Source organism: Lampetra fluviatilis, chromosome 3, assembly GCF_964198595.1.
Source record: "Lampetra fluviatilis chromosome 3, kcLamFluv1.1, whole genome shotgun sequence".
Classification (NCBI taxonomy): Eukaryota; Metazoa; Chordata; class Hyperoartia; order Petromyzontiformes; family Petromyzontidae; genus Lampetra; species Lampetra fluviatilis.
This window is the reverse complement of record NC_136277.1, coordinates 12,116,472-12,140,043: the sequence shown is the minus strand read 5'-3', so window position 1 is coordinate 12,140,043 and position 23,572 is coordinate 12,116,472. Positions and strand designations below refer to the sequence as shown.

The 23,572-nt window shown below is 53.7% G+C and overlaps 1 protein-coding gene across 4 annotated transcripts in view; it reads left to right on the top strand.

Annotated features, from left to right (window-relative positions):
* LOC144952680 (uncharacterized) overlaps positions 1–16,161 on the top strand; it is a 30,250-nt gene extending 14,089 nt beyond the window's left edge. Inside the window, exon 5 of one of the 4 annotated variants that reach the window (XM_078883174.1) lies at positions 14,989–16,161. In XM_078883174.1, the coding sequence (XP_078739300.1) occupies positions 14,989–15,788 (800 nt within the window). In that variant the 3' untranslated portion in view covers positions 15,789–16,161. The other 3 variants (XM_078883167.1, XM_078883160.1, XM_078883181.1) reach the window with 3 other exon arrangements.
* Positions 16,162–23,572: the final 7,411 nt, after the last annotated feature.

The following is a 23,572-nucleotide window of genomic DNA, read 5'->3' as shown; positions in this document are numbered from 1 at the left end:
CATCTAGTTTACACAAAGGCTTGTTCCTCTAACAGCGTGCTTCAGCCGCACCGAACCTCACAAAATAATATTCAGGGCCCACCTTGGCTCCTCCCACCCTCAACCAGTATATATACAAGGACTGTTTTCTTGGAATTTCTCTTTACTTGATACAGCTATCGTGCTGTGATGGTCCCACCTGATGACGGAGACTTGTGTTGCCTCCGAAACGTCGTGAGTTATTATTTTATTTCTATTTTTACTTTTAGTAATTTTTAAGTCTATTTTTTACCTACGTGACTTTACCGAAAGAACCAACAAGAAGTATCATACTATATTAGTAAATAGTTTTCTGGATGGATGACCTGGGTGGATTCCTTCCTGCCTGGGTGCCACGCTCCCAAGTGCTCTTGCGGGTTGGTGACGACGTCACTGCACGTACTTTGTGTGCTGACGTCATGCCTCCCCATCCACCCTACACCCCGATGCGTGTCCCACACACACGCTGTCGTATCATCTTACTCTCACTAACATTTTTCATTCCACCCCTACCGTATGAGAATAATGTAGGGGAGGTTATGGAGTGAGATTTTTTTAGGGAGGAAGAGACTTTCGATTTAAAGCTTTGGTGACTGCAGGGATTCATCTTCTTGGTTCTTTCGGTAAAGTCACGTAGAAATAATAAAATAATAAAAATAAAACGTGATAAAATACAATTCTCACGACGTTTCGGCCACAACGCAAGCAGCCATCCTCAGGTGAAGAACAGGGCTGTCGGAAAGACAGCGTCTGAAGAACAGGGCTATCGGAAAAACAGCGTCTGAAAGACAGTCTGAAAGACAGACGCTGTCTTTCCGACAGACCTGTTCTTCACCTGAGGACGAAACGTTGTGAGAATTGTATTTTATTATTTTAATTTTTTATTATTTTATGATTTCTACGTGACTTTACCGAAAGAACCAAGAAGAAGGAGGAAGAGACGTTAGAGGAGAGGGGGACAGGGAGAAAGTGAAAGGGCATGAGAGGAGAGCGAGGGAACGTGACAAGCAGTGAGAGAGAGGATTACGGAGAGGCGAGAGAGACGGAGAAGGGACGGAGTGGGAATAAGGAAAGTGACGGTGAGAGAGAGAGAAACCGGGAGAGAGATGGAGGCGGGGAGAGTGGGTGAGATGAAGTGGAGGGAAGACAGAGGACAGAGGAGTTGAGAATAAGAAATAAAAAGTGAGAAATAAAAGTAAATTAGCAATCGACGGTACAGAGAGGCCAAGGCAAGAGAAAGGCGGAGAGACGGGGGTCTTTCTCCATATATATAAAAGGCAAAGTTGTGATTGTGTGTGTCTGTTCAAAATGTTTAGCGTACTTCCCGACATGCAACAAACTTAAAATTTTGCCATGTGGGTACTTTCCAGACTGTACACCATGCAAACATTATAAAATGACACTTTTTTTTGGGGGTGGGGGGGAGCTCAATAATGCAGAGATTTTTTGCACGGCAAGTGAGCTGTGACGTCACATCTGTCACGTGACCCGCGCCACGTGGAAGCGTAACGCATTGTAGTGTAGTGGTTAGCGCGCTGCGCTACGAACCCGGCGACCCGAGTTCGATTCCCGCTCACGGCCACCAGCGGTGACGATTATTTGAACCGCTCCTGGGCCTCCCGTAGGTCGACTCAGCCTCAAACGAGTAACTACTGTGCTGTGTGAACATCGCCACTGGGGAGACAAAGGTGGTGGATCCGGGCGAAGCCGGGGTAGTACAGCTAGTATAAAAATAAACGTTTTGCTGGCTGGCTGGCTGGAACAGACGGTCTTGTCCAAAGGACGTGCGAGTTGCTGGTCTTTACAGAAAAAAGTAAAAATCCCGTGCTTGGGGTATTCGCAACACCGCACGGAAAGATGCGGAGCCTTGTGTGGCATTGCAGCAGCGACTTCAACGCTCATTCGTGGCTGCCAAGTGCTGCGAGGCCGATTGCCTCGAGCGGTGACGGTTCTAGATGTTGCTGCTAGCAGTCTTGAGAGAGAGAGATGGGGTGGAGAGGTGGGGGGGCTGTCGTGTGAATAATGCCGGCGCGCCCCCACTGTCAGATTTCAGGATTTTTTTGAGCGGTGCAGAAGCCCCGATGCGTGGTGCTGATGGGAGGATGGGGGGGGGGGGATGTTGGGTTTGTCCTGATTTTTTCCCCATTTCGAAAGCGTGACTGTCTCAGATTAACGGTGTTACGTTTCACCCCTCTCTCTGTATCCCGGTGGTTCGCTGGATAATCACGATTCATGGTCCCCAGGAATCTATTATATACTTTTATTTACGTTGCGAGGCACTGTAAATCGATTTGACGTAAAAAAAAACATTCCGTGGCGCATCTACAACTTTCAATGAATCCAGGGGGTGATGTGAAACCATTACCTACTACTACAACATAAACAGATACAAATTAATACAAAACGCATGGATTTTGTTCACGTGCGGCTATGCATGAGCTTCTTATGCACCAACATCGATGATCAAATCAAATGTGCGGTGTGCATCTGTACAATAAACACTTCTTTGACTATTACGGGAACATTTCCTTGAAATAATGACAGGGTAAAGCAGCGTGCAAGTTCTGAACAGAACCTGGCAAGACAGCGTTGTAGACACAAAGAGGACGCGGGGGGGTGGTGAGGTCGTTGTGATGGGCAGGGTACCGAAACGGGTGTTGGGAGTGGCGCCCTACAGCTCAGAGGTGGCAAACTGGTTTTGATTCCTTACCCGTAACCGTACCCGGCCGCACCAGGGTCGCAAACGGGTACCCGTACCCTACCCGATACCTGGCTATCCGTACCCGGCCGGGTACGGGTAGGGTACGAGTACGGGTACCCGATTGCAACATCTGGGATGAAGTCATGTTGCAGGCGTGGGTGGGTTGATTCTAGGAACTTGAATTGTGAGAAGAGACAAGACGTTGGGAAATGAGTGACAAACGGTGACTCACCAGTGACTCACGACCTACCCGTACCCGGCCGCACCAGGGCCGGGTACGGGTAGCCGGGTATCGGGTAGGGTACGGGTATCGGGTACCCGGTTGCGACCTCTGCTACAGCTCATCGATGAAGGGGGAAGACCTAAACCCACGATGAGTCAAAACAACGGAGCCTCCGATGTCTCGCGTCAACTCATCAACAGTTACAGCATCGAGCAGAAGGAAGGGGGAGCGGTGACATTGACGGCATTTGACTTCCGATGGCCTATTGACCTTAAGACACGAACAGGGCCCCTTCACCTTGAAATCATTAACCCTGTCCTGCATCCCCCCCCCCCTCCCGTCACGCGCGAATGCTGCTACACTGTGGCTGTGTTGCACCCAGTGCAGCTTCTTATCCCTCAAAATCCGCTCTCTCCTCTCGTAGGTAAGAGTGAGGAATGTCATTCGGGGTACATCATCGATGATGTGACGTCGCTCCAGGGCACCGCCGCCCCGCACCTCCTCCGGCGCGGCCGCCCGTATAGCGCTATCGCCCTCGCGTCGTCGCAAGTGCCGGTCGAGACCCACGACCCCGAGTGGAGCCCGGCGGGTCCGCCTTACGATGGGCACCTGTCGACCGCGGGGAGAAACGAGCCGGGCGGGCAGGGCCGGCGGGAGGGGCCGCTCGCGAAGCGCACGGCGGCGTCGGCGGCGGCGGCAGCCTCAAGCGGTCAGTACAGCTGCAAGGTGTGCGGGCAACAGTTCAATCGGGCGAGCTACCTGCGCAAGCACAAGCTGACTCACACGACGGAGAGGCCCCACCACTGCCCAGTGTGCGGCCGGGCCTTCAAGCGGCCGTGCGAGCTGACGCGCCACCGGCGCACGCACACGGGCGAGCGCCCGCACGGCTGCGCCGTGTGCGGCCGCACCTTCACGCGGTGCCAGCAGCTCAAAATCCACCTGCGCACGCACACGGGCGAGAAGCCGTACCGCTGCGGCGAGTGCGGGCAGTTCTTCTCGCACCGCCACAGCTTCAAGCGGCACCAGCGCACGCACGCCGGTGGGAAGGCGTGAGGGCGTGCGCGCCGGGGGCAAGGGGGGAGGGAGAGGGACAAGCGGGGCCCGGGCAGCTTGCCAAGGCGACGAAGAAGGGGCGATGGTGCGCGATTTTAAATCGAATTTCGTTGGTGTGAAAGCGCATTGCCGTGCACGCGACGACGCTGCGCGAGATGGTTTATTGATGCGAGAACAAAGACGTTGAATCTTTGCCCGAGTGACGACCACAAGATGAGACGCTGCAGCAAGGTCATCCATGTTGTCAATTTCCAACGCTCAATGGACCCACCGTGCCGAAAGCCAGCTGACTCTGTGAACGGAGGTGCAGTGGAGAGCTTGGGGTCACCGGATTCTTTGCGTTCTGTCCCGTGGAATGCGCGTTGAGGCAGCGTTGATGTCTCGCTGTGCGACTGCAACATTGCAACGGGTTATAGCACGGGCCAAGCTTTTGTGAACAAGCTTCAACACAAAAGTCGTTTCCCCGATTTTTCCCACTCTGGACGCGGCATGGTCTACACCTCTTGCACGGCGGGTGGGGGGGGGGGCGGACGCGAACCCAGTGACTCTTCTCAGTAACGAAACTTGGAACTCGTGTCAGATGTGACCCCCCCACCCCCCATCCCTAGGACGCACAGCCTAGATGTGACTCTATACCAAAAGGAGGACACCTGTGGATCGATTCAAACTTTCAGAGGTTTCGGCAAGCCTCAATCATTTAAGATGTACAGGCTCGAGATGGCCGACAATGAAACTAGCGCGGCGTTAGTCGTGTATGAAGTGTGCTGAAATCTAAATACAGGAACTCTGTATCTTTGATTGCAAAATGAAGACGACGGCGTGTACGTAGCGGCGTTATTAGTTTACGAGGTCTCGTTTCAGGATGGGTAAGTCGCACTACACAATAGGTTTTGGATTTACCGAGCGGTTCAATGTGACTGCGGTAGTGTAGTGGTTAGCGCGCTGCGCTATGAACCTGGCGACCCGGGTTCGATTCCCGCTCACGGCCAACACCAGTGACGATTATCTGAACCGGTCCCGGGCCTCCCCTAGGTCGACTCAGCCTCAAATGAGTACCTGGTGCGGTGTGTAAACATTGCCACTTGGGAGACAAAGGCGGTCGGGCGTGGTGCTGGCCACCCACCCCCTCGTGTACCGTTCCACGGCTTTCATCGGTGCTCGCTAACAGCACTTGCCCCTACAGTCTGTTAAGGCTACATGGGGGATCTGTGTGTCTCTCAAACCACTGTTACACATAGGCAACACGTGCATATCTCGGAGTGGGAAGAGGGTTTATTTTTTTCTTTCCTGGAGCAGGGAATGATAGGGCAGCATTCTAAGAGGCCGGAGAGAAAGTTTGAGGTGAGATTATGAGGGATGTGTGCATACCAAAGTTATCATAGGAGATGGACGTTGCCTCTAGCCTGGATCTCGGCAGTGTGCACGGCTCGGGGAAGGCAATTTCGAGACAGTGAGAGCAGCAGAAGAGAAGTAGCGACCTGGTGCGTAGTCGGTGATATCTTACCAGGTGGCAATGGTGGCGAGAAACCTGTACTCTTGATCAAATGTGTAATACTTTGTGGGAAGTTGGCGTCAATTGTCTGGGGGATATATCGCCTGCCCTCTGCCATGATGGAATTCCGACCACTGCTTCGGGACTGCCACCTCTGATGAGTGTAGCCTTGCATTCCACTTAGCAGGGAAACGCTTTGGAGTTGGTGAGTCGGTCATCATAACATTGGTAGAACTCATCCTCGTTTGCTCAAAGGGTATTTTGGAGCTACGCCATTGAAACTGCTCTCATCGCTGTGGCTTACAATATTTGGGACGTAAAATCGTTAGGTTTGTTAATGGCTTGGTTCATTGACTTTTTAACCTTCTGTCAATGGGTGTGCTTTTTATTTGATGGTTATAATGATCGAAGTTTGCTTTGCCGGTACGGGTCTCGGACACGTGCGTGCCAAAATACCGTGCCGCGTAACGTAATTTAAGTCACGGAAAATGGCATTACATTTTCTGTAACTGGCCGCCTAAAGTGGGAGCTTTCTGATACGACAGAGCATCCGCTGTCGTATGCAGCCTCTGTTGTGGCCACACGGATGCCTTCGCGTTGATTTACGAATGAGCAAATGCACGGGATCGTGTCCTCCGCAGTTAGCAACGCCACGCGAGCTTTTGCCGCAAGGCGAAGGACGCGGCTCTGATCGCTCAAAACACCGCCTGTGTCCTCCTGTAGGTAAAAGGGCGGAAAGTGACTCAAGGTTCGCCATCAATGACGTCACGTCACTGCTGAGCACCGAAGGGCCCCTTTCGTCGCCACGAAACCCTAGCTTCCTCGCGCGATGGCAAGACTCGGGCGCGTTCAACGGCAGCATAGAACGATGGGATTTCGCCCCGGCCGCTGCCGCCGGCTCGACATCCGCGCGTCCCGCCAACCCGTGCGACGCGGGGCGCGGCGTCCCGCAGCAGAACGGGGCGGCTGCTGCTGCTGCTGCGGCGGCGGCGGCGCAGGCCTGGCGAGGGGCGGCCTTCCCCGAGCGGGAGCGGCCGGGCGCCCCTCCGTGCGTCCGCGGCGAGCGCGGCCAGTTCACGAGTTACGACTTCCTGAAGAGGCACGCGGCGGAGGCACGGAGGCTAGCGGTGGAAGGACACGCGGAGGAGCGGCACGCGGCGGCGGCGAGGCAATCGTCCGAGGCGCACGTGCCGGAGGGCCACGCGCCGGAGGGCCACGCGGCGGAGAGGCCCTACCGTTGCCACGTGTGTGGCCTCACCTTCAAGCGGCTGGCGCACGTACAGCGGCACCAGCACACGCACACGGGCGAGAAGCCTCACCGCTGCGCCGCGTGCGGCCGCGCCTTCGCCCTCTTCTCCACGCTGAAGCTGCACCGGCGGACGCACACGGGCGAGCGTCCTTACCGCTGCGACGTCTGCGGGCAGACGTTCTCGCACCACTATAGCTTCAAGCGGCACCAGCGCACGCACGCGCGCGTTGGCGACGAGCTCGCCGCGGGCCCGCCCATCGTTCAGCAATACGAGGGGGTCGTAACGTCTCCGCTGCTCGAATGAGTATCGGGGGGCGGGTGGCGGACGGGGATCGGGGGAGGTGTGTTCGTTGCTGTTGGAGTTCTGCGAAACTAGCGGTGGAAATTGCACATTCCCCTGATGGTGGAGAATTGCCCCCCTTCCCCCCACTCTACATCGGATGACCGCTGTTGTCTTCCACGGAGTCGTGCTAAATTGATTGATTTATTGAGTTGGATGGGGCCTGCATTGGCCCACCAACTTGGGACTTGAACTTGGTTGGTTTCATCTTCTTGGTTCTTTCGGTAAAGTCACGTAGAATGGAAAAAAAAAAACTTAATAAAATAATTCTCACGACGTTTCGGCCACAACGCAAGCAGCCGTCCTCAGGTGGAGAACAGGTCTGTCGAGAAGACAGAGTCTGAATGGCACGCCCCAGGCTTGGAGCGACTATTTATGCTGGGATGATTGGTTTGCCTGGTCCCGGCGGTGGTCTTAACGATCCACAGTCCTGCCTACGGCGGATCGACTGTTTTAGCCCAAAGCTTAGGCTTACGAACAAAGTGGAGTTTTCTGAAAAGTGTTTAAACATTTTCTCATTGTAAATGCGGAGAGGGCAAACGCGGACATGACACAGCAAAGCAAAAGCCTCATGGCCTTTGCTAGTTGGCCATTTTTAACATTGGGTGTTTAGCCAATCCTCTTCCCCCCAAAGGCGATGTTGCTCACAAACGTGTCGCTTGCGTTGGCATGCATATTTTTTATTATCCCCAGGATGTTTCGCTTTTATACGTTCGTGCTCCGAAAGGATTGTTACGGCTTTCCGTATTTGAATCTCTGTGAAACACAGATACAGTATGCATAGTGGATGTTTTTGTTGTTTTTGGGGTTATATCGCATAAATATAAATGTGTCGTTAAACCCCTCACCACCCAACACAGCCAATGATTAGTCAGGTTTGTTACGTAAACAAAGCGTGCCGATTCGTTACTAGTTCAGCACAACGGTTGTGTTGGAGAGTAATCCCGCAACATTTTCCTTTATTATGGACAATGTTGGTCGCGAAATCCTACGTGTTAAAACAGATACAGAACATGTCAAAACGTCGGACGTGAGATCACATGTTCTGAAAGTGGTAGTTGGGGACTTAAGATTTTTTGCTTTGTAAATATCAACCTGGTTTGTGGGTTGTTTTTTTCTGGTGTAGTAATATCGAGCGGAGGTATTGCTCTGACGGTGTGCTGCTACGAAATGCATTCGGAACTCGGCGATGAAAGGAAATGCTGGAAGGGTTTTTTTGTGGACTGCACTTTTTAATAAAATCGACGACGTACATTGTCTTGCTCGCACCGCGAAAGTAATTGCATGGATTGTTTGCCGAAAAGCACGCGCAAGTCCCTCCCAACTTTTGTCATAAACAATCGGCGTTAATCGTATGGAATTGGTGCAGCTCTCTGATCGTTCGAACCACTGTGTCCTCCTGTAGGTAAAGAGGCAGAGAGTCACTCAGGGTTCCTCATCAATCGCGTGGAGTCGCTGCAGAGCACCAAACCCCTCCTTCCGTGGTCAGAAAAAACTAGCGCCGCGGCACAATCGCAGGAGGAGCCGCAAGCGCCAGCGGACTCCGGCGCCGTTGTCCGGAGCGTGGCCTGGCAGGACTTCCTGACGGCCGCCGCCGCCGCCGCCTCCATCCCGATGCCCTCGCGCCCTTCCAAGCCGCGCGCCGTCGGACCCGCCCCGCGGCAGGTGGGCCCGAAGCCTTGGCCGGGCGCCGCGCCCTTCGGCTTGCGCGAGTGGACTCCGCACGGCGCCGCCGCCACGCACGGCTGCGGGGAGTGCGGACAGTCGTTCACGAGGCGCGACTTCCTGGAGAAGCACACGGCCAGGCACCTGGCGGAGAGGCTCTCGGCGGAGCGTCGCGCGGCCGAGGCGACCGGCGGCGGCGGCGAGGCGCTTGGCCTCCCCTTTGCGCCGCCGCCGTCGTTGCACGGGTTCGGCAACCACACGCGGCCGCACATGAGCGAGAAGCTGTACGCCTGCAGCGTGTGCGGGCGTGCCTTCACCCGCTCGTCTACGCTGAGGCTGCACGAGCGGAGGCACACGGGCGAGAAGCCCCACCGCTGCGACTTGTGCGGGCACGCCTTCCTGCGGGCGGTGCAGCTGCGGATCCACCTGCGCACTCACACGGGCGAGAAGCCGTACTGCTGCGGGGAGTGCGGGCAGGCCTTCGCCCACCGCCACAGCTTCAAGCGCCACCAGCACAAGCACATGAGGGTGAAGGTGTAGCGTGGCGGTTGGGGGGGGGAGAGACGCAAACGAAGATGATGCCGCACGTCTGTCTCGTTGCGAAATGTTCGTCGATTTTTTCCTTTTTTCTCCCGGCGTATCCGAGCCTTATCGGGCACTGACACTACGGCCGGCTTTGAACTTCTGTTATGCCGAGCCGATCCAGAAACAAACTGTGAAACGCTGGGTCCTACAAGACGTCTGAATCTGGTTTGGGGTGGTGGGGGCGGGGGGGGCCAATCGAGAGGTCAGTCTGTACACTTGGATGGTGACAAGTTTTTCGGTTTGGGTTCTGCCATTGGAAAAGAAAACATCCTTGAGCCGCGCTGGTGCTCGCTTAGCACGGCTGAAGCGCCGGATCCGCGGTTGTTCAGTGGGGAAAGCGGGCAAACGTGAAACGATTCATCTTCTTGGTTCTTTCGGTAAAGTCACGTAGAAGGGAAATAATAAAATAATAAAAATGAAACATAGTAAAATACAATTCTCACGACGTTTCGGCCACAACGCAAGCAGCCGTCCTCAGGTGAAGAACAGGTCTGTCGGAAAGACAGCGTCTGAAATTTCAGGTCTTTCCGACAGACCGGTTCTGAAAATGTCCTGAAATTTCAGACGCTGTCTTTCCGACAGACCTGTTCTTCACCTGAGGACAGCTGCTTGCGTTGTGGCCGAAACGTCGTGAGAATTGTATTTTATTATGTTTTATTTTTATTATCTCCTTTCTACGTGACTTTACCAAAAGAACCAAGAAGATGAATCCCTGCAGTCACGAAAGCTTTAAATCGAAAAGTGAAACGATTCTCCACGCTTGTACGGTAGCGCGACAAGTGGGGGTGGTCACCTCCGTCGGCTTGCCTGGGGGCCGACTGTGGTAATTCCCACACGCGCCTTTGATGGCGCGACCGGGTGCGACCTCTGCGTGAGTTTCTAAACTGTGGAACTGGTAATGTCGGGGGGGGGGGGGGGGGGTGGGGGTGATTATGGCTCTGTTGACCTCCCAATTCAAACAGTGTGTTTTCATTCGATGCGATGCACACGTACGAGTGACATCCTTTGCTAAACGACGCTTCCCAGGTTTTATGGTTAAAAAATAATATTTTTTGGCAACTTTCAAATGTAACTACGTTGCATTTATACTCTCTGGTTCTTTCGCATTTCTCTGTTGGAGAATTACAAAAAAATGAAGAGCCCTCTCCGCCAATCCACTGCTGGAATGAGGCCTCTTCCCCCATGCGGTGTGGGTCAATGGGTGGTATTTGACCGTACGTCACCGCGCTCCTTGGCGCGGTTTTGATGAAGGTGGGGGATTACACAGACTTGTGATATTGCTGCACCGCTCGCCTTCTGCCCACTGCGTCTCCCCGCGGCAGCCTCTGATAACCTATCAGTGCAGTGATCGTTACCAATCCGAGCATCGTCCATGCTCAATTATGCACGGTTGCTCAGCTCTACCCAAGATTGAACGAGATCGGGGCATACTGGCGATGATCATGTCGTAGGCATTCTTATGAATTGTGCAGTCTGCATTCGTGATGCAGACGTCTCTGATTTGAGTGTGATGTAAGTATGTACGTTGAGCTTCTTTTGCACCATACATAGCCAACCGTGCTAATCGGAGGTGCGGGGGAAGGGGTCAACAAACTAAACAAAAATTAGTTGTAAAGAAATGAGTTTGTCAATCTAGATGATGATTTGAAAGTTGCATATCTTCGGTGGTTTCCTAATATCAGAAGAGCATTCCAGACGGCCGCAAGAGCGTATCTGAAAGCTCACAATACGGGCGGGCGCTTGTCACGTGGTGAGATTACGCGACTGCTTGGTTCGATTTATTTCATCATCGCCGGCTGCTGAAAGGCATATTTTGTCTTACACGAGCAGCTTTTTTGAACGAGAATAATTATGAATGGAATAAAAAAAGGTGATGGTTTTATGCTCGTTTGAATTGTCGCTGATTTGGTTGGCGCCGTTTTCTCGGCCGCTAAGCAATTCCCGGTTGCCGCGCGGATTTTTTTGTACAAACCCCCCAAAAGTTGGGCGCCGACTTGCACGCAAACTCGCACCGACATCGCTGACTACTTCACTTTCCTCTTCGGTCTATTTTTTTTGTTCCATTTACTTTGTCAGCGTCCCCATCCGTGTGTGTGTGCGTGATCCCCTATCTGGGGGTGTACGCAAGACATGACCAGATTTTTGTAGAAGGTAGAACATCGAAAACACAGATTTTTCACGGGCACGTAAGTTACAACTACTTTGTTTCATCAAACCCTATGTATTTAATAACATACATGTGTAATGTAGCTCTCAGAGACACCGTCTTATTCAGCTATATGTATATTTATTATGAATAAAACCCGCCGACTCACTGATAACTTAAAGAGTAACCCCGAGTGACTTACACTTGGGTAACTAGGTAACTCTATTCTGAGACAACATAACTCATAGCCTTCCAAGACTACAAGGTGCCCACTCCAGGATGAAGAAGACGACCCGCCAGAGGTCGCAAACGGGTTTTGATTCCTTACCCTTACCCGGCCGCACCAGTGTGGCAAACGGGTACCCGTACCCGGCCGTACCCTACCCGTACCCGGCGGGTACGGGTAGGGTACGGGTATCGTGGACCTCTGGGATGAAGCCATGTTGCAGGCACGGGTGGGTTGTTTCTAGGAACTTGAATTGTGAGAAGAGACAAGACGTTGGGAAATGAGTGACAAACAGTTACTCACCAGTGACTCACGGCCTACCTGTACCCATACCCGGCCGCACCAGGGTCGCAAACGGGTACCCGTACCCGGCCACCTTCACGGTAGCCGGGTATCGGGTAGGGTACGGGTATCGGGTACCCGGTTGCAACCTCTGCGACCCAAAGGTGACGACAGCGATAGCAGTTCCCTCACAACAGCAGCCCAGAGTCCCCGGCTCACGCCGGCTTTTATCCTCCTCACGACCCGGCCACCTGGCCCTGTCTGTCTCTGCCCTTATTACAATTTACGACCGTTAGGTTTCGTGCTTCCCCTCACGTGACCCTGTCAAAGCTTGTCGCATCAATCATCATCAGCGACCACTTGGGTTCCACATTACCCTAACGTGACCCCTGTCTGTTCACGTTACGTTAATTAGTAACCATGGCCACGGGGAGCCGTGCTGTCCCTACATCACCCCGTATACTATCCTTACACATGTTTTAACGATTGAAAACCGAAGGGGGATGCAAGGCTGCAGTCGAGGTCAAGAACCACTGGTGGGGAGAGGATGCCGAAAAAGTTGCGATTTCCTTAACTCGATTTACGCTGTCGGCTCTCGCTGCATTAGCTTCGCCGGCTCTGCGAATTGAAACGTCCGGCGTGGGAATGGCCGTGCCGTTGGATGTGCGCGGAAACCAGGTTGGCCCCCCCGATTGGCTGGAGGCGGTGGCAGCCAGTCGGGTTCGTTGGCCCTGGATCAACTTAACAGGCTCTTCCCCCCCCCCGTGATTGGCTGAACGGATCCCAGGGGGGAAAGGCGGGAGGATTGGAATCCGTTTTGTTTCGTTCATTTCCCAATCCGCTTGTCCTGGTGAGGGTCGCGGCGGCAGCAGCAGCTTGTTGAGTAGTGGCGTCCAGACCCTCCCTCTTTCCCTAGCTCCTCCTGGGGAATTTCCAGGCCTTCCCAGGCCGGCAGAGCGACATAGTGGAGCGGAGGGATGGGGGAGAGGGCGATTTAAGGGGATGGGGCAACGGAGTTGAGTTTTGGAAATTTTTATCGGACGTATACAGTACTCGTAAACGCGTGATGTTCATTTCAAATGTGGAGGGGGTGAGGGAAACCGGAGGACCCGGAGAAAAATCCATGCGATCACCGGGAGAGAGATTCATGCAAACTCCAAATATACAGCAGCAGGCGTCAGGGTCGGGTTCGAACCCACGACCTCCTGTACACCAGGCGAGGCTGTTAACATCTCCTAGCCACCGTGATGATGATGATGAGAGAGGGATGCACGCAAACTCCAAATATACAGCAGCAGGCGTCGGGGTCGGGTTTGAACCCACGACCTCCTGTACACCAGGCGAGGCTGTTAACATCTCCTAGCCACCGTCGCGGCCTAAATAAAGAAGTTTACCTGGAGACGCCACTCCTGCGTACGTGCGTGCACACCGGGGGCTCCTCGCTCTCTTTGCCTTGCCATATTTTGCTTTCTGATCTCGTTCAGGACGGGTGACATTTTCCCGTGGATGTTTAGGAAGAGCTCTGGCCGGTCGTAATAGCCAGCGTCAACGGCACGGCTACCCGAATTGTAAATGTCGTGGGGTTTACTCTTTCCCAACACACAACCGGTTAGTGCTGGTAACCCATTGGGGCACGTTTTATGTCACGTGACAAACCCTACTAATTGGCTGTGCCGGGTGGTGGCGGGTTTGACAACACTAGTTACGCGAACCCCTAAAAAAAACTATTGTGGAAGGCAGTGTTATTGACGAAATGGTGTTGGGTTTTCATTATTAGAATTAGCTTGGGTCTCACTTTGGGCTAGATTTTATACCGAGTAAAATGCCTTCCATTTCTTAACATTGTACTTCTTGTTGTGTTGTCTTGTATGCCGTCATCTTGTTTAAATTTATTTAATCATTATTTTTAGAAATACACATTTCTAAAATGTCTCCTTGTCAATTTGGCATGCAGACCCCCCCCCCTGACCATGTTCTGACGACGTCCCAACAAGGTGGTAATCTCAGGTTTTCGCTTCCCCGATTGAGATATCGCTTTGGTTTAAGGACGCTTGCTTGGCTCGCCGATTTTCATCTCACAGAGAAGCAATGAAAACAATGGGCATGTTTCTTAAATCCCCTTCCACCCCACCACCACCACCACCTCTGTCCAACCCAGCCGTGTATAAATGGGTACACCGCTGTGCATTGTTGGCAGGTGGTCATGTGTTCGTGGGGTAAGGTGTGGATCGCTCCCACTTCTTTCAGCACGAAAGAGTAGGAATTTCTTCTTGGTTCTTTCGGTAAAGTCACGTAGAAGGGAAATTAAAAAATTAAAAAAATCTTGGTGAGAATTATTTTATTATGTTTTATTTTTATTACTTCCCTTCTACGTGCCTTTACCGAAAGAACCAAGAAGATGATTCCCTGCAGTCACGAAAGCTTTAAATCGAAATTTAGTAGGAATTTCCTTCTGAATACTCCAAGTGCCAAAGCTCGTTTTGCACGGCTGATGATCCCCGCGGGATTTTGCTCCCAAAACTTTGCAACGCTTTTTTGTCGATGAGACAATTTGGAATCGCTCGATTTCCATAAATATTTTAAGTCTGACAAACTCGCCTTCTTTAAACTGGCCTTCACACCTCCCTAGTTCTGGCCGTCTACCCCTTGCAGGTTCCGCTTATTTCCTGGCACTCCATACACGCCGGCGCATTGGTGGGACGGTTTGCAAACGTACGCCCGTCAATTGTTAGGCCAGACGACTACGTTCTTGCCGACGGTTTGCAAACGCACACCCGTCAATTGTTAGGCCAGACTACTACGTTCTTGCCGTCAGAGCATCCGGCAGCAGCGGTGACGATGGGCAACGGGCATCGCTGCCGTTATTCGAAAAACAAATTCACTCTACACCCGATTCGGAAGCGTATTGGGCGTGCGAGACAGGGCCTCGAGTGGAGCCCCCCCCGCCCCTCCCCGCCCCCCACCGCCACTCTTCCGTCCCTCATCCCGCCCGTGTCCCTCCCCCGCAGGCAACAGGGCGGAAACCCACTGGGGGTTCGTCATCGAGCGGGTGACGTCGCTGCAGGACGCAAAAGCCCAGGGTTGGGCGTGCGCTCGAAGGCCCGGCACCGTTGCGCCACCACCACCACCACCACCACCGCCGCCGCCGCCGGCGCCACCGTCACAGAAGCAGAGCAAGCCCGGCAGCGTGAAGATCAAATCTGAAGCGAAAGATTGGACCGCCGCCACGATCGATGCCAGCGCGACTGTCGCCGCTGCTGCCGCTACCACCGCCACCACCTCTGCTGCAGCCGCAACCACCACCACCACCGCCGCCGCCACCACAATCACCGCCACCACAACCACCTCCACTGCCGCCGCAACCACCGCCACCACCTCCGCCGCCACCACAATCAGGCCCGCCGCCGCCGGCAACACCAGCAGAGTCGCTGCCGTCCCGGCCACGATAGCCGCCGCCGCCGCTACTGCCGCCGCCGCGACAATCGCCCCGAGAGCCGCCAAGCGCGCCACGTGGCAGCTGGAAAAGGAGCGGGAAGATTTAGCGCCGCAGCGCAAGCGGCAGCAGCAGCTGCAGCCGCAGCCACAGCAGCAGCAGCAGCAGCAGCAGCCGCAGCAGCACAACACGAGGATGATGTCGTACAAGTGCAACGTGTGCGGCCAGATGTTCCTCCGTCAGTTCCTCCTGAGGAAGCACTTGCAGAAGCACGACGCCGAGAGGCCGAACCGCTGCGACCTGTGTGGGAGCGCCTTCCGATACCTCTCCGACTTGATGTGCCACTGGCAGACGCACGTTCCCCAAACGCTGTGACCGCACGGGCTCGTGTCACCGGGTCGCTCGGAGGGGTGGGGTTGGTGGTGGTGAGGGTCCGGTTTACGTTTCGATAGGCGGTGGTTGTGACCCGTGTTCGATGACGATTTGTTTCTTTGTCGGTGACAGAAACGTGGGAGTGATGACGGGAGAAATGCGCCCCCCCCCCCCCCCCAAGAGCCGAGCGCAACTTTACACCGTCCCACCAATCGCTATCGGCAGCAAGCGCCGCGCCCCCACTGCACATCCATCGTCGCCACCGTCACCACAGTCATCGTCGTCGTCGCAATCATTACCATCGTCAACGCCGCAATGACACCCACCACAACCTCCACCGCCACAAGTCTCTGTCGTCACCACAGCTCCTGGCCGAAATGCACCGAGCTGGAGATTTTAAAAAAATTCCCCCATCCCCCTCCCCCCATTCTTCCTAATGGAAACGTCTACACGAGTGAGCTCACTCCGGTAGATTGAGAGATAGAACGACTCGGGAGGGAACCCACAGACGGGCGAGAATTCGGCAGCAGCAGCAACAGCAGCAGCAGCAACAGCAGCAGCAACAGCAGCAGCAGCAACAGCAGCAGCAGCAGCAGCAACAGCAGCAGCAGCAACAGCAGCAGCAGCAACAGCAGCAGCAACAGCAGCAGCAGCAGCAACAGCAGCAGCAACAGCAGCAGCAGCAACAGCAGCAGCAACAGCAGCAGTAGCAACAGCAGCAGCAGCAACAGCAGCAGCAGCAGCAACAGCAGCATCAACAGCAACAACAGCAGCAGCAGCAACAGCAGCAGCAGGCACACGATGATGGAGCCGGCGCCGATAATTGCCCAAGCTCTGGCGGTCCTACTATAATACCGGAGGGTTTTGCCGGACCGGTGGATGATTGGGTTTACGTGCGGGAGGAAAAATCGGGGAGAAACCCCACGTGCTCGGAGGAGGAGGAGGAGGTTGACAACAATCTCCCACCCCCCTCCCCCATGCCGACAACTGCTGTGAGTCCACGTCCTTGCTGCGTGTGTCCATTCACCTTCTTCTTGGTTCTTTCGGTAAAGTCACGTAGAATGGAAATAATAAAGTAATGAAAATAAAACATAATAAAATACAATTCTCACGACGTTTCGGCCACAACGCAAGCAGCCGTCCTCAGGTGGAGAACAGGTCTGTCGAGAAGACTCTTGTGTGATCTTGTCTCCCCGACAGACCTGTTTCTTCGCCTGAGGACGGCTGCTTGCGTTGTGGCCGAAACGTTGTGAGAATTGTATTTTATTATGTTTTACTTTTTATTATTTTATTACTTCCCTTCTATGTGACTTTTACCGAAAGAACCAAGATAGATGAATCCCTGCAGTCACGAAAGCTTTAAATCGAAATTTAGCCATTCTCCTTGTGAGCTGGGCTGTGGCTCTTCCTGGGCACCCAACAGGGGCGGAAGAAGGGGAGTTTCGGCAATCATTGTGCGGTGATCCATCACCCCTCGACGGTGCCGGATTGCGGGCAGCCACGCGCGTAGCCACCACGGCTAATCTGTCAACCGGCACCAGGCTCGACCGAAGAAAGTGAATTCAGGCGTTGTGTGATCTTGACGTTGTCGTCATAATCATTCACCCTCCGCTGACTTGTAAACTGCTTGATGGTTCCTGACCACCACCGAGATTAAGCACAGAGGCATTGACCGACATTGGTGCCAAGACCATCATCGTCATCACGATCCACCACCACCACCACCACAATCATCACCACCACCGCTAACCACCACCAGGCCCGCACCGACTGGCCAGGCGGCAGCAAATGCTCGGTCGGGCGCCGGTCCATTCCAGAGAGGGCCGGTGGTCCCGGACCGTGTGGGCAGATTTTTTAACACTTTTTTTGTAACGCTTCGTTGCTTATTCACGCATATCTCGGCTGGCATGAAATCTCCAGATATGCGACAACTGCCCCCCCCCCCCCCCCCCAAAAGATTATCCCACGCCGGCCCCATTTGCGAGGTTTTTTTCTTTCGTTTTGGGACCCAACCCTAAATGGGTCAATGAGAGGTCGCACAGCCAATATCGAGTTTGTCATTGCGCAACGCATTTTTTATTAAACACATTCCTGCGGAGGGAGCTGCTGGTAGGAACGTTGGGTTGCTCGGTCAATGGCCAGGGTCAACGGCGGCGTGGTGTATTCCGCAAATATGGCCGACTGTGAGGGCGGGCACAAGCCGGTGTGAGTAGGTTAAACGTTGAGTTTTATAAGGGCACCACGGGATGACCAGCCCCTCCCCACTCAGCCCCACCCCACCCAGCCCCACCCAGCCCCTCCTCACCCTCCCCACCCAGCCCCTCCCCACCTTCCCCTCCCCACCCAGCCTCACCCCTCCCACCCAGCCCCTCCTCACCCTCCCAACCCAGTCCCACCCTCCCCACCCTCCCCTCCCCCCCCTCCCCACCCTGCCCTCCCCACCCAGCCCCTCCCTCCCCTCCCCACCCAGCCCCACCCTCCCCTCCCCACCCAGCCCCTCCCTCCCCTCCCCACCCAGCCCCTCCCCACCCTCCCCACCCAGCCCCTCCCTCCCCTCTCCACCCAGCCCCACCCCTCCCATTTTTGGATGCACGACGGACGGACACAAAAATCCCCTGTGGGCTGGTGTAACCAGGAGGTTCCTACCAGTAAAAGTGTGTACGATAACAAATATTCGCCCGAATTTTGGCTGCTGTGTTTGCAAATGACCTGGTGCCGATGTATTTGTCCCAGTACGTCAATGAACATCACCACCACCAGCACCAAATCCACTACCACTGTCATCACCACCACCACCAAATCCACTACCACTGTCATCACCACCACCACCACCACCACCAAATCCACTACCACTGTCATCACCACCACCAAATCCACTACCACTGTCATCACCACCACCACCACCACCAAATCCACTACCACTGTCATCACCACCACCACCACCACCACCACCAAATCCACTACCACTGTCATCACCACCACCACCACCACCACCAAATCCACTACCACTGTCATCACCACCACCACCACCACCAAATCCACTACCACTGTCATCACCACCACCACCACCACCAAATCCACTACCACTGTCATCACCACCACCACCACCACCAAATCCCACTACCACTGTCATCACCACCACCACCACCACCAAATCCACTACCACTGTCATCACCACCACCACCACCAAATCCACTACCACTGTCATCACCACCACCACCACCACCACCAAATCCACTACCACTGTCATCACCACCAGCACCACCACCAAATCCACTACCACTGTCATCACCACCACCACCACCACCAAATCCACTACCACTGTCATCACCACCACCACCACCACCACCAAATCCACTACCACTGTCATCACCACCACCACCACCAAATCCACTACCACTGTCATCACCACCACCACCACCACCACCACCAAATCCACTACCACTGTCATCACCACCAGCACCACCACCAAATCCACTACCACTGTCATCACCACCAGCACCACCACCAAATCCACTACCACTGTCATCACCACCACCACCACCACCAAATCCACTACCACTGTCATCACCACCACCACCACCACCAAATCCACTACCACTGTCATCACCACCACCACCACCACCAAATCCACTACCACTGTCATCACCATCACCACCAGCACCAAATCCACTACCACTGTCATCACCACCACCAGCACCAAATCCACTACCACTGTCATCACCACCACCACCACCACCAAATCCACTACCACTGTCATCACCACCACCACCACCAAATCCACTACCACTGTCATCACCACCAGCACCACCAAATCCACTACCACTGTCATCACCACCACCACCACCACCAAATCCACTACCACTGTCATCACCACCAGCACCACCACCAAATCCACTACCACTGTCATCACCACCACCACCACCACCACCACCAAATCCACTACCACTGTCATCACCACCACCACCACCACCAAATCCACTACCACTGTCATCACCACCACCACCACCAAATCCACTACCACTGTCATCACCACCACCACCACCAAATCCACTACCACTGTCATCACCACCACCACCACCACCACCACCAAATCCACTACCACTGTCATCACCACCAGCACCACCACCAAATCCACTACCACTGTCATCACCACCACCACCACCACCACCACCAAATCCACTACCACTGTCATCACCACCACCACCAAATCCACTACCACTGTCATCACCACCACCACCACCACCAAATCCACTACCACTGTCATCACCACCAGCACCACCACCAAATCCACTACCACTGTCATCACCACCACCACCAAATCCACTACCACTGTCATCACCACCACCACCACCACCAAATCCACTACCACTGTCATCACCACCACCACCACCACCACCAAATCCACTACCACTGTCATCACCACCACCACCACCACCAAATCCACTACCACTGTCATCACCACCACCACCACCACCAAATCCACTACCACTGTCATCACCACCACCACCACCAAATCCACTACCACTGTCATCACCACCACCACCACCAAATCCACTACCACTGTCATCACCACCACCACCACCACCACCAAATCCACTACCACTGTCATCACCACCACCACCACCAAATCCACTACCACTGTCATCACCACCACCACCACCACCAAATCCACTACCACTGTCATCACCACCACCACCAAATCCACTACCACTGTCATCACCACCACCACCACCAAATCCACTACCACTGTCATCACCACCACCACCACCAAATCCACTACCACTGTCATCACCACCACCACCAAATCCACTACCACTGTCATCACCACCACCACCACCACCAAATCCACTACCACTGTCATCACCACCACCACCACCACCAAATCCACTACCACTGTCATCACCACCACCACCACCACCACCAAATCCACTACCACTGTCATCACCACCACCACCACCACCAAATCCACTACCACTGTCATCACCACCACCACCACCACCAAATCCACTACCACTGTCATCACCACCACCACCACCACCAAATCCACTACCACTGTCATCACCACCACCACCACCAAATCCACTACCACTGTCATCACCACCACCACCACCACCAAATCCACTACCACTGTCATCACCACCACCACCACCACCAAATCCACTACCACTGTCATCACCACCACCACCACCACCAAATCCACTACCACTGTCATCACCACCACCACCACCACCAAATCCACTACCACTGTCATCACCACCACCACCACCAAATCCACTACCACTGTCATCACCACCACCACCACCACCAAATCCACTACCACTGTCATCACCACCACCACCACCACCAAATCCACTACCACTGTCATCACCACCAGCACCACCACCAAATCCACTACCACTGTCATCACCACCACCACCACCAAATCCACTACCACTGTCATCACCACCACCACCAAATCCACTACCACTGTCATCACCACCAGCACCACCACCAAATCCACTACCACTGTCATCACCACCAGCACCACCACCAAATCCACTACCACTGTCATCACCACCACCACCACCAAATCCACTACCACTGTCATCACCACCACCACCAAATCCACTACCACTGTCATCACCACCACCACCACCAAATCCACTACCACTGTCATCACCATCGCCGGTACAATCTTGTTCCACACCACCAACAACAGCTGCTGCCACTCGGCCACTAAATTACGTGACCTCAGGTAACGTTTTGTGACAGGCTAGGGTCGCAATGGGGGGGGGGGGACAATGTGAATTGTCAAGAAGTCCATGGGAGAGTCCCAGGTGTTACGAGTTGATTGAAATGACCGGGAGATGTCTATCACCTGTGCTTCCCGCTTTGCCAACTTGCTGCGTTTTAGCCGCCCGGCGCCTCAGCTCGTTGTTGTGAGCGTCGCTCCTCTGCCCTCCGTTGTTGTTGGAGGGTGACTTCCTTAGAACTCATCTTCTTGGTTCTTTCGGTAAAGTCACGTAGAATGGAAACAATAAAAATAATAAAATAAAACACAATAAAATAATTCTCACGACGTTTCGGCCACAACGCAAACAGCCGTCATCCGGTGAAGACCAGGTCTGTCGGAGAGACAGCGTCTGAATGAAACAGCACCATGCTTGGAGCGTCTATTTAAGCTGGGTTGGAAGGGGGGGGGAAGGGCGCCTTGACAAAATAATTTGCATATCAATAGGAATTTAGCATATTTATGGAAATGCAGGTATGTGATTAGTACTACTTGTGCCCGTACATTATGCAGGATTAGCAGCATCAAAGGGAGGGGATAGGGGTAGCACTAATAAAGGGAAGGAGTGTTAATAGTACTGCCCAGTAGCAGCGTCCTTCACGAGCCTCCTTCACCAATATTAATACCATCACTGACATAATCTTGTCCACCGCTACCAAGATAAATGTGAGCGCTATCAGCACCATCATGGCCCGTGCTACTATTATCACCGTTACCATGAACATAAACCACCAGCCTCACCGTATCCACCACCACCGTATCGCTATTTTTAAATCCTTTATATTAAGTTTGCTTGCTTGCGCGCTTACGACCGTGCAAATCTTTCGGTCGTTTTTTAACCCACTTCCCGTGATCCAATCGAGCTGACATTTTGCCCACAGACTCGTTGTGCGTGACAATTTATTTTCGTGAAAATTTTTTTCCATAACTTTACACTTTTTAGGAATTTTTTTTTTATATTTAATTACCAACTGCTTAATGGTGGCAGGCAGTCATCTGACCCATAGGTGGCAGCCATCTCAAGCCAGAGGACGAGAGGACTCTAGCCGCCACGCATATAAAGGATTTATAGTGAAAAACTTTGTTTTTACGGGTTAATTTTGTTGTTGTTGCACTTACCGTAAACACGACATGTTTTTAATCTATATTATTGGTTATTTCGGTAAAGTCACGTAGAAGGGAAATGATAAAAATCAAACAATAAAATTTTATTATGTTTTATTTTTTTATGATTTCCCTTCTACGTGACGTTACCGAAAGAACACAAGAATATGAATCCCTGCAGTCACGAAAGCTTTCAATCGGGGCTTTTAATTGTATTGTATCGTGTAAATTAACCGACGCTTTGGCTGTTGTACCAATTGAAAAATAAAGACGCCACACGCGGATTAACATTTGCACCTTCAAACACATTTCGAGATGGTGCTGGAGCTACAGGTGCTGTACGACGGGCTTCACGATAATACTGGTAGGAACCTCCTGGTTACACCAGCCCACAGGGGATTATTGTGTCCGTCGTGCAGGGAGGGGCTGGGTGGGGAGGGAGAGGCTGGGTGGGGAGGGAGGGGCTGGGTGGGGAGGGGCTGGGTGGGGTTGGGTGGGGAGGGGGTGGGGAGGGGCTGGGTAGGGAGGGTGAGGCTGGGAGGGGAGGTTAGGGAGGGGCTGGGTGGGAAGGGTGGGGCTGGGTGGGGAGGGTGGGAAGGGGCTGGGTAGGGTGAGGCTGGGAGGGGCTCGGTGGGGAGGGGCTGGGTGGGAGGGGCTGGGTGGGAAGGGGAGGGTGGGGAGGGGCTGGGTGGGGCTGGGTGGGGAGGTGCTGGTCACCCCGTGGTGCCCTTATAAAACTCAACGTTTAACCTACTCACGCCGGCTTGTGCCCGCCCTCACAGTCGGGCATATTTGCGGAATACACCACGCCCTGGCCGTTGACCCTGGCCGTATTAGCGGTACACCAGTACACCATAAACACACCAGTCCTCATAAAAACGAAATCAAACATTGAACCGGCAAATCTGTT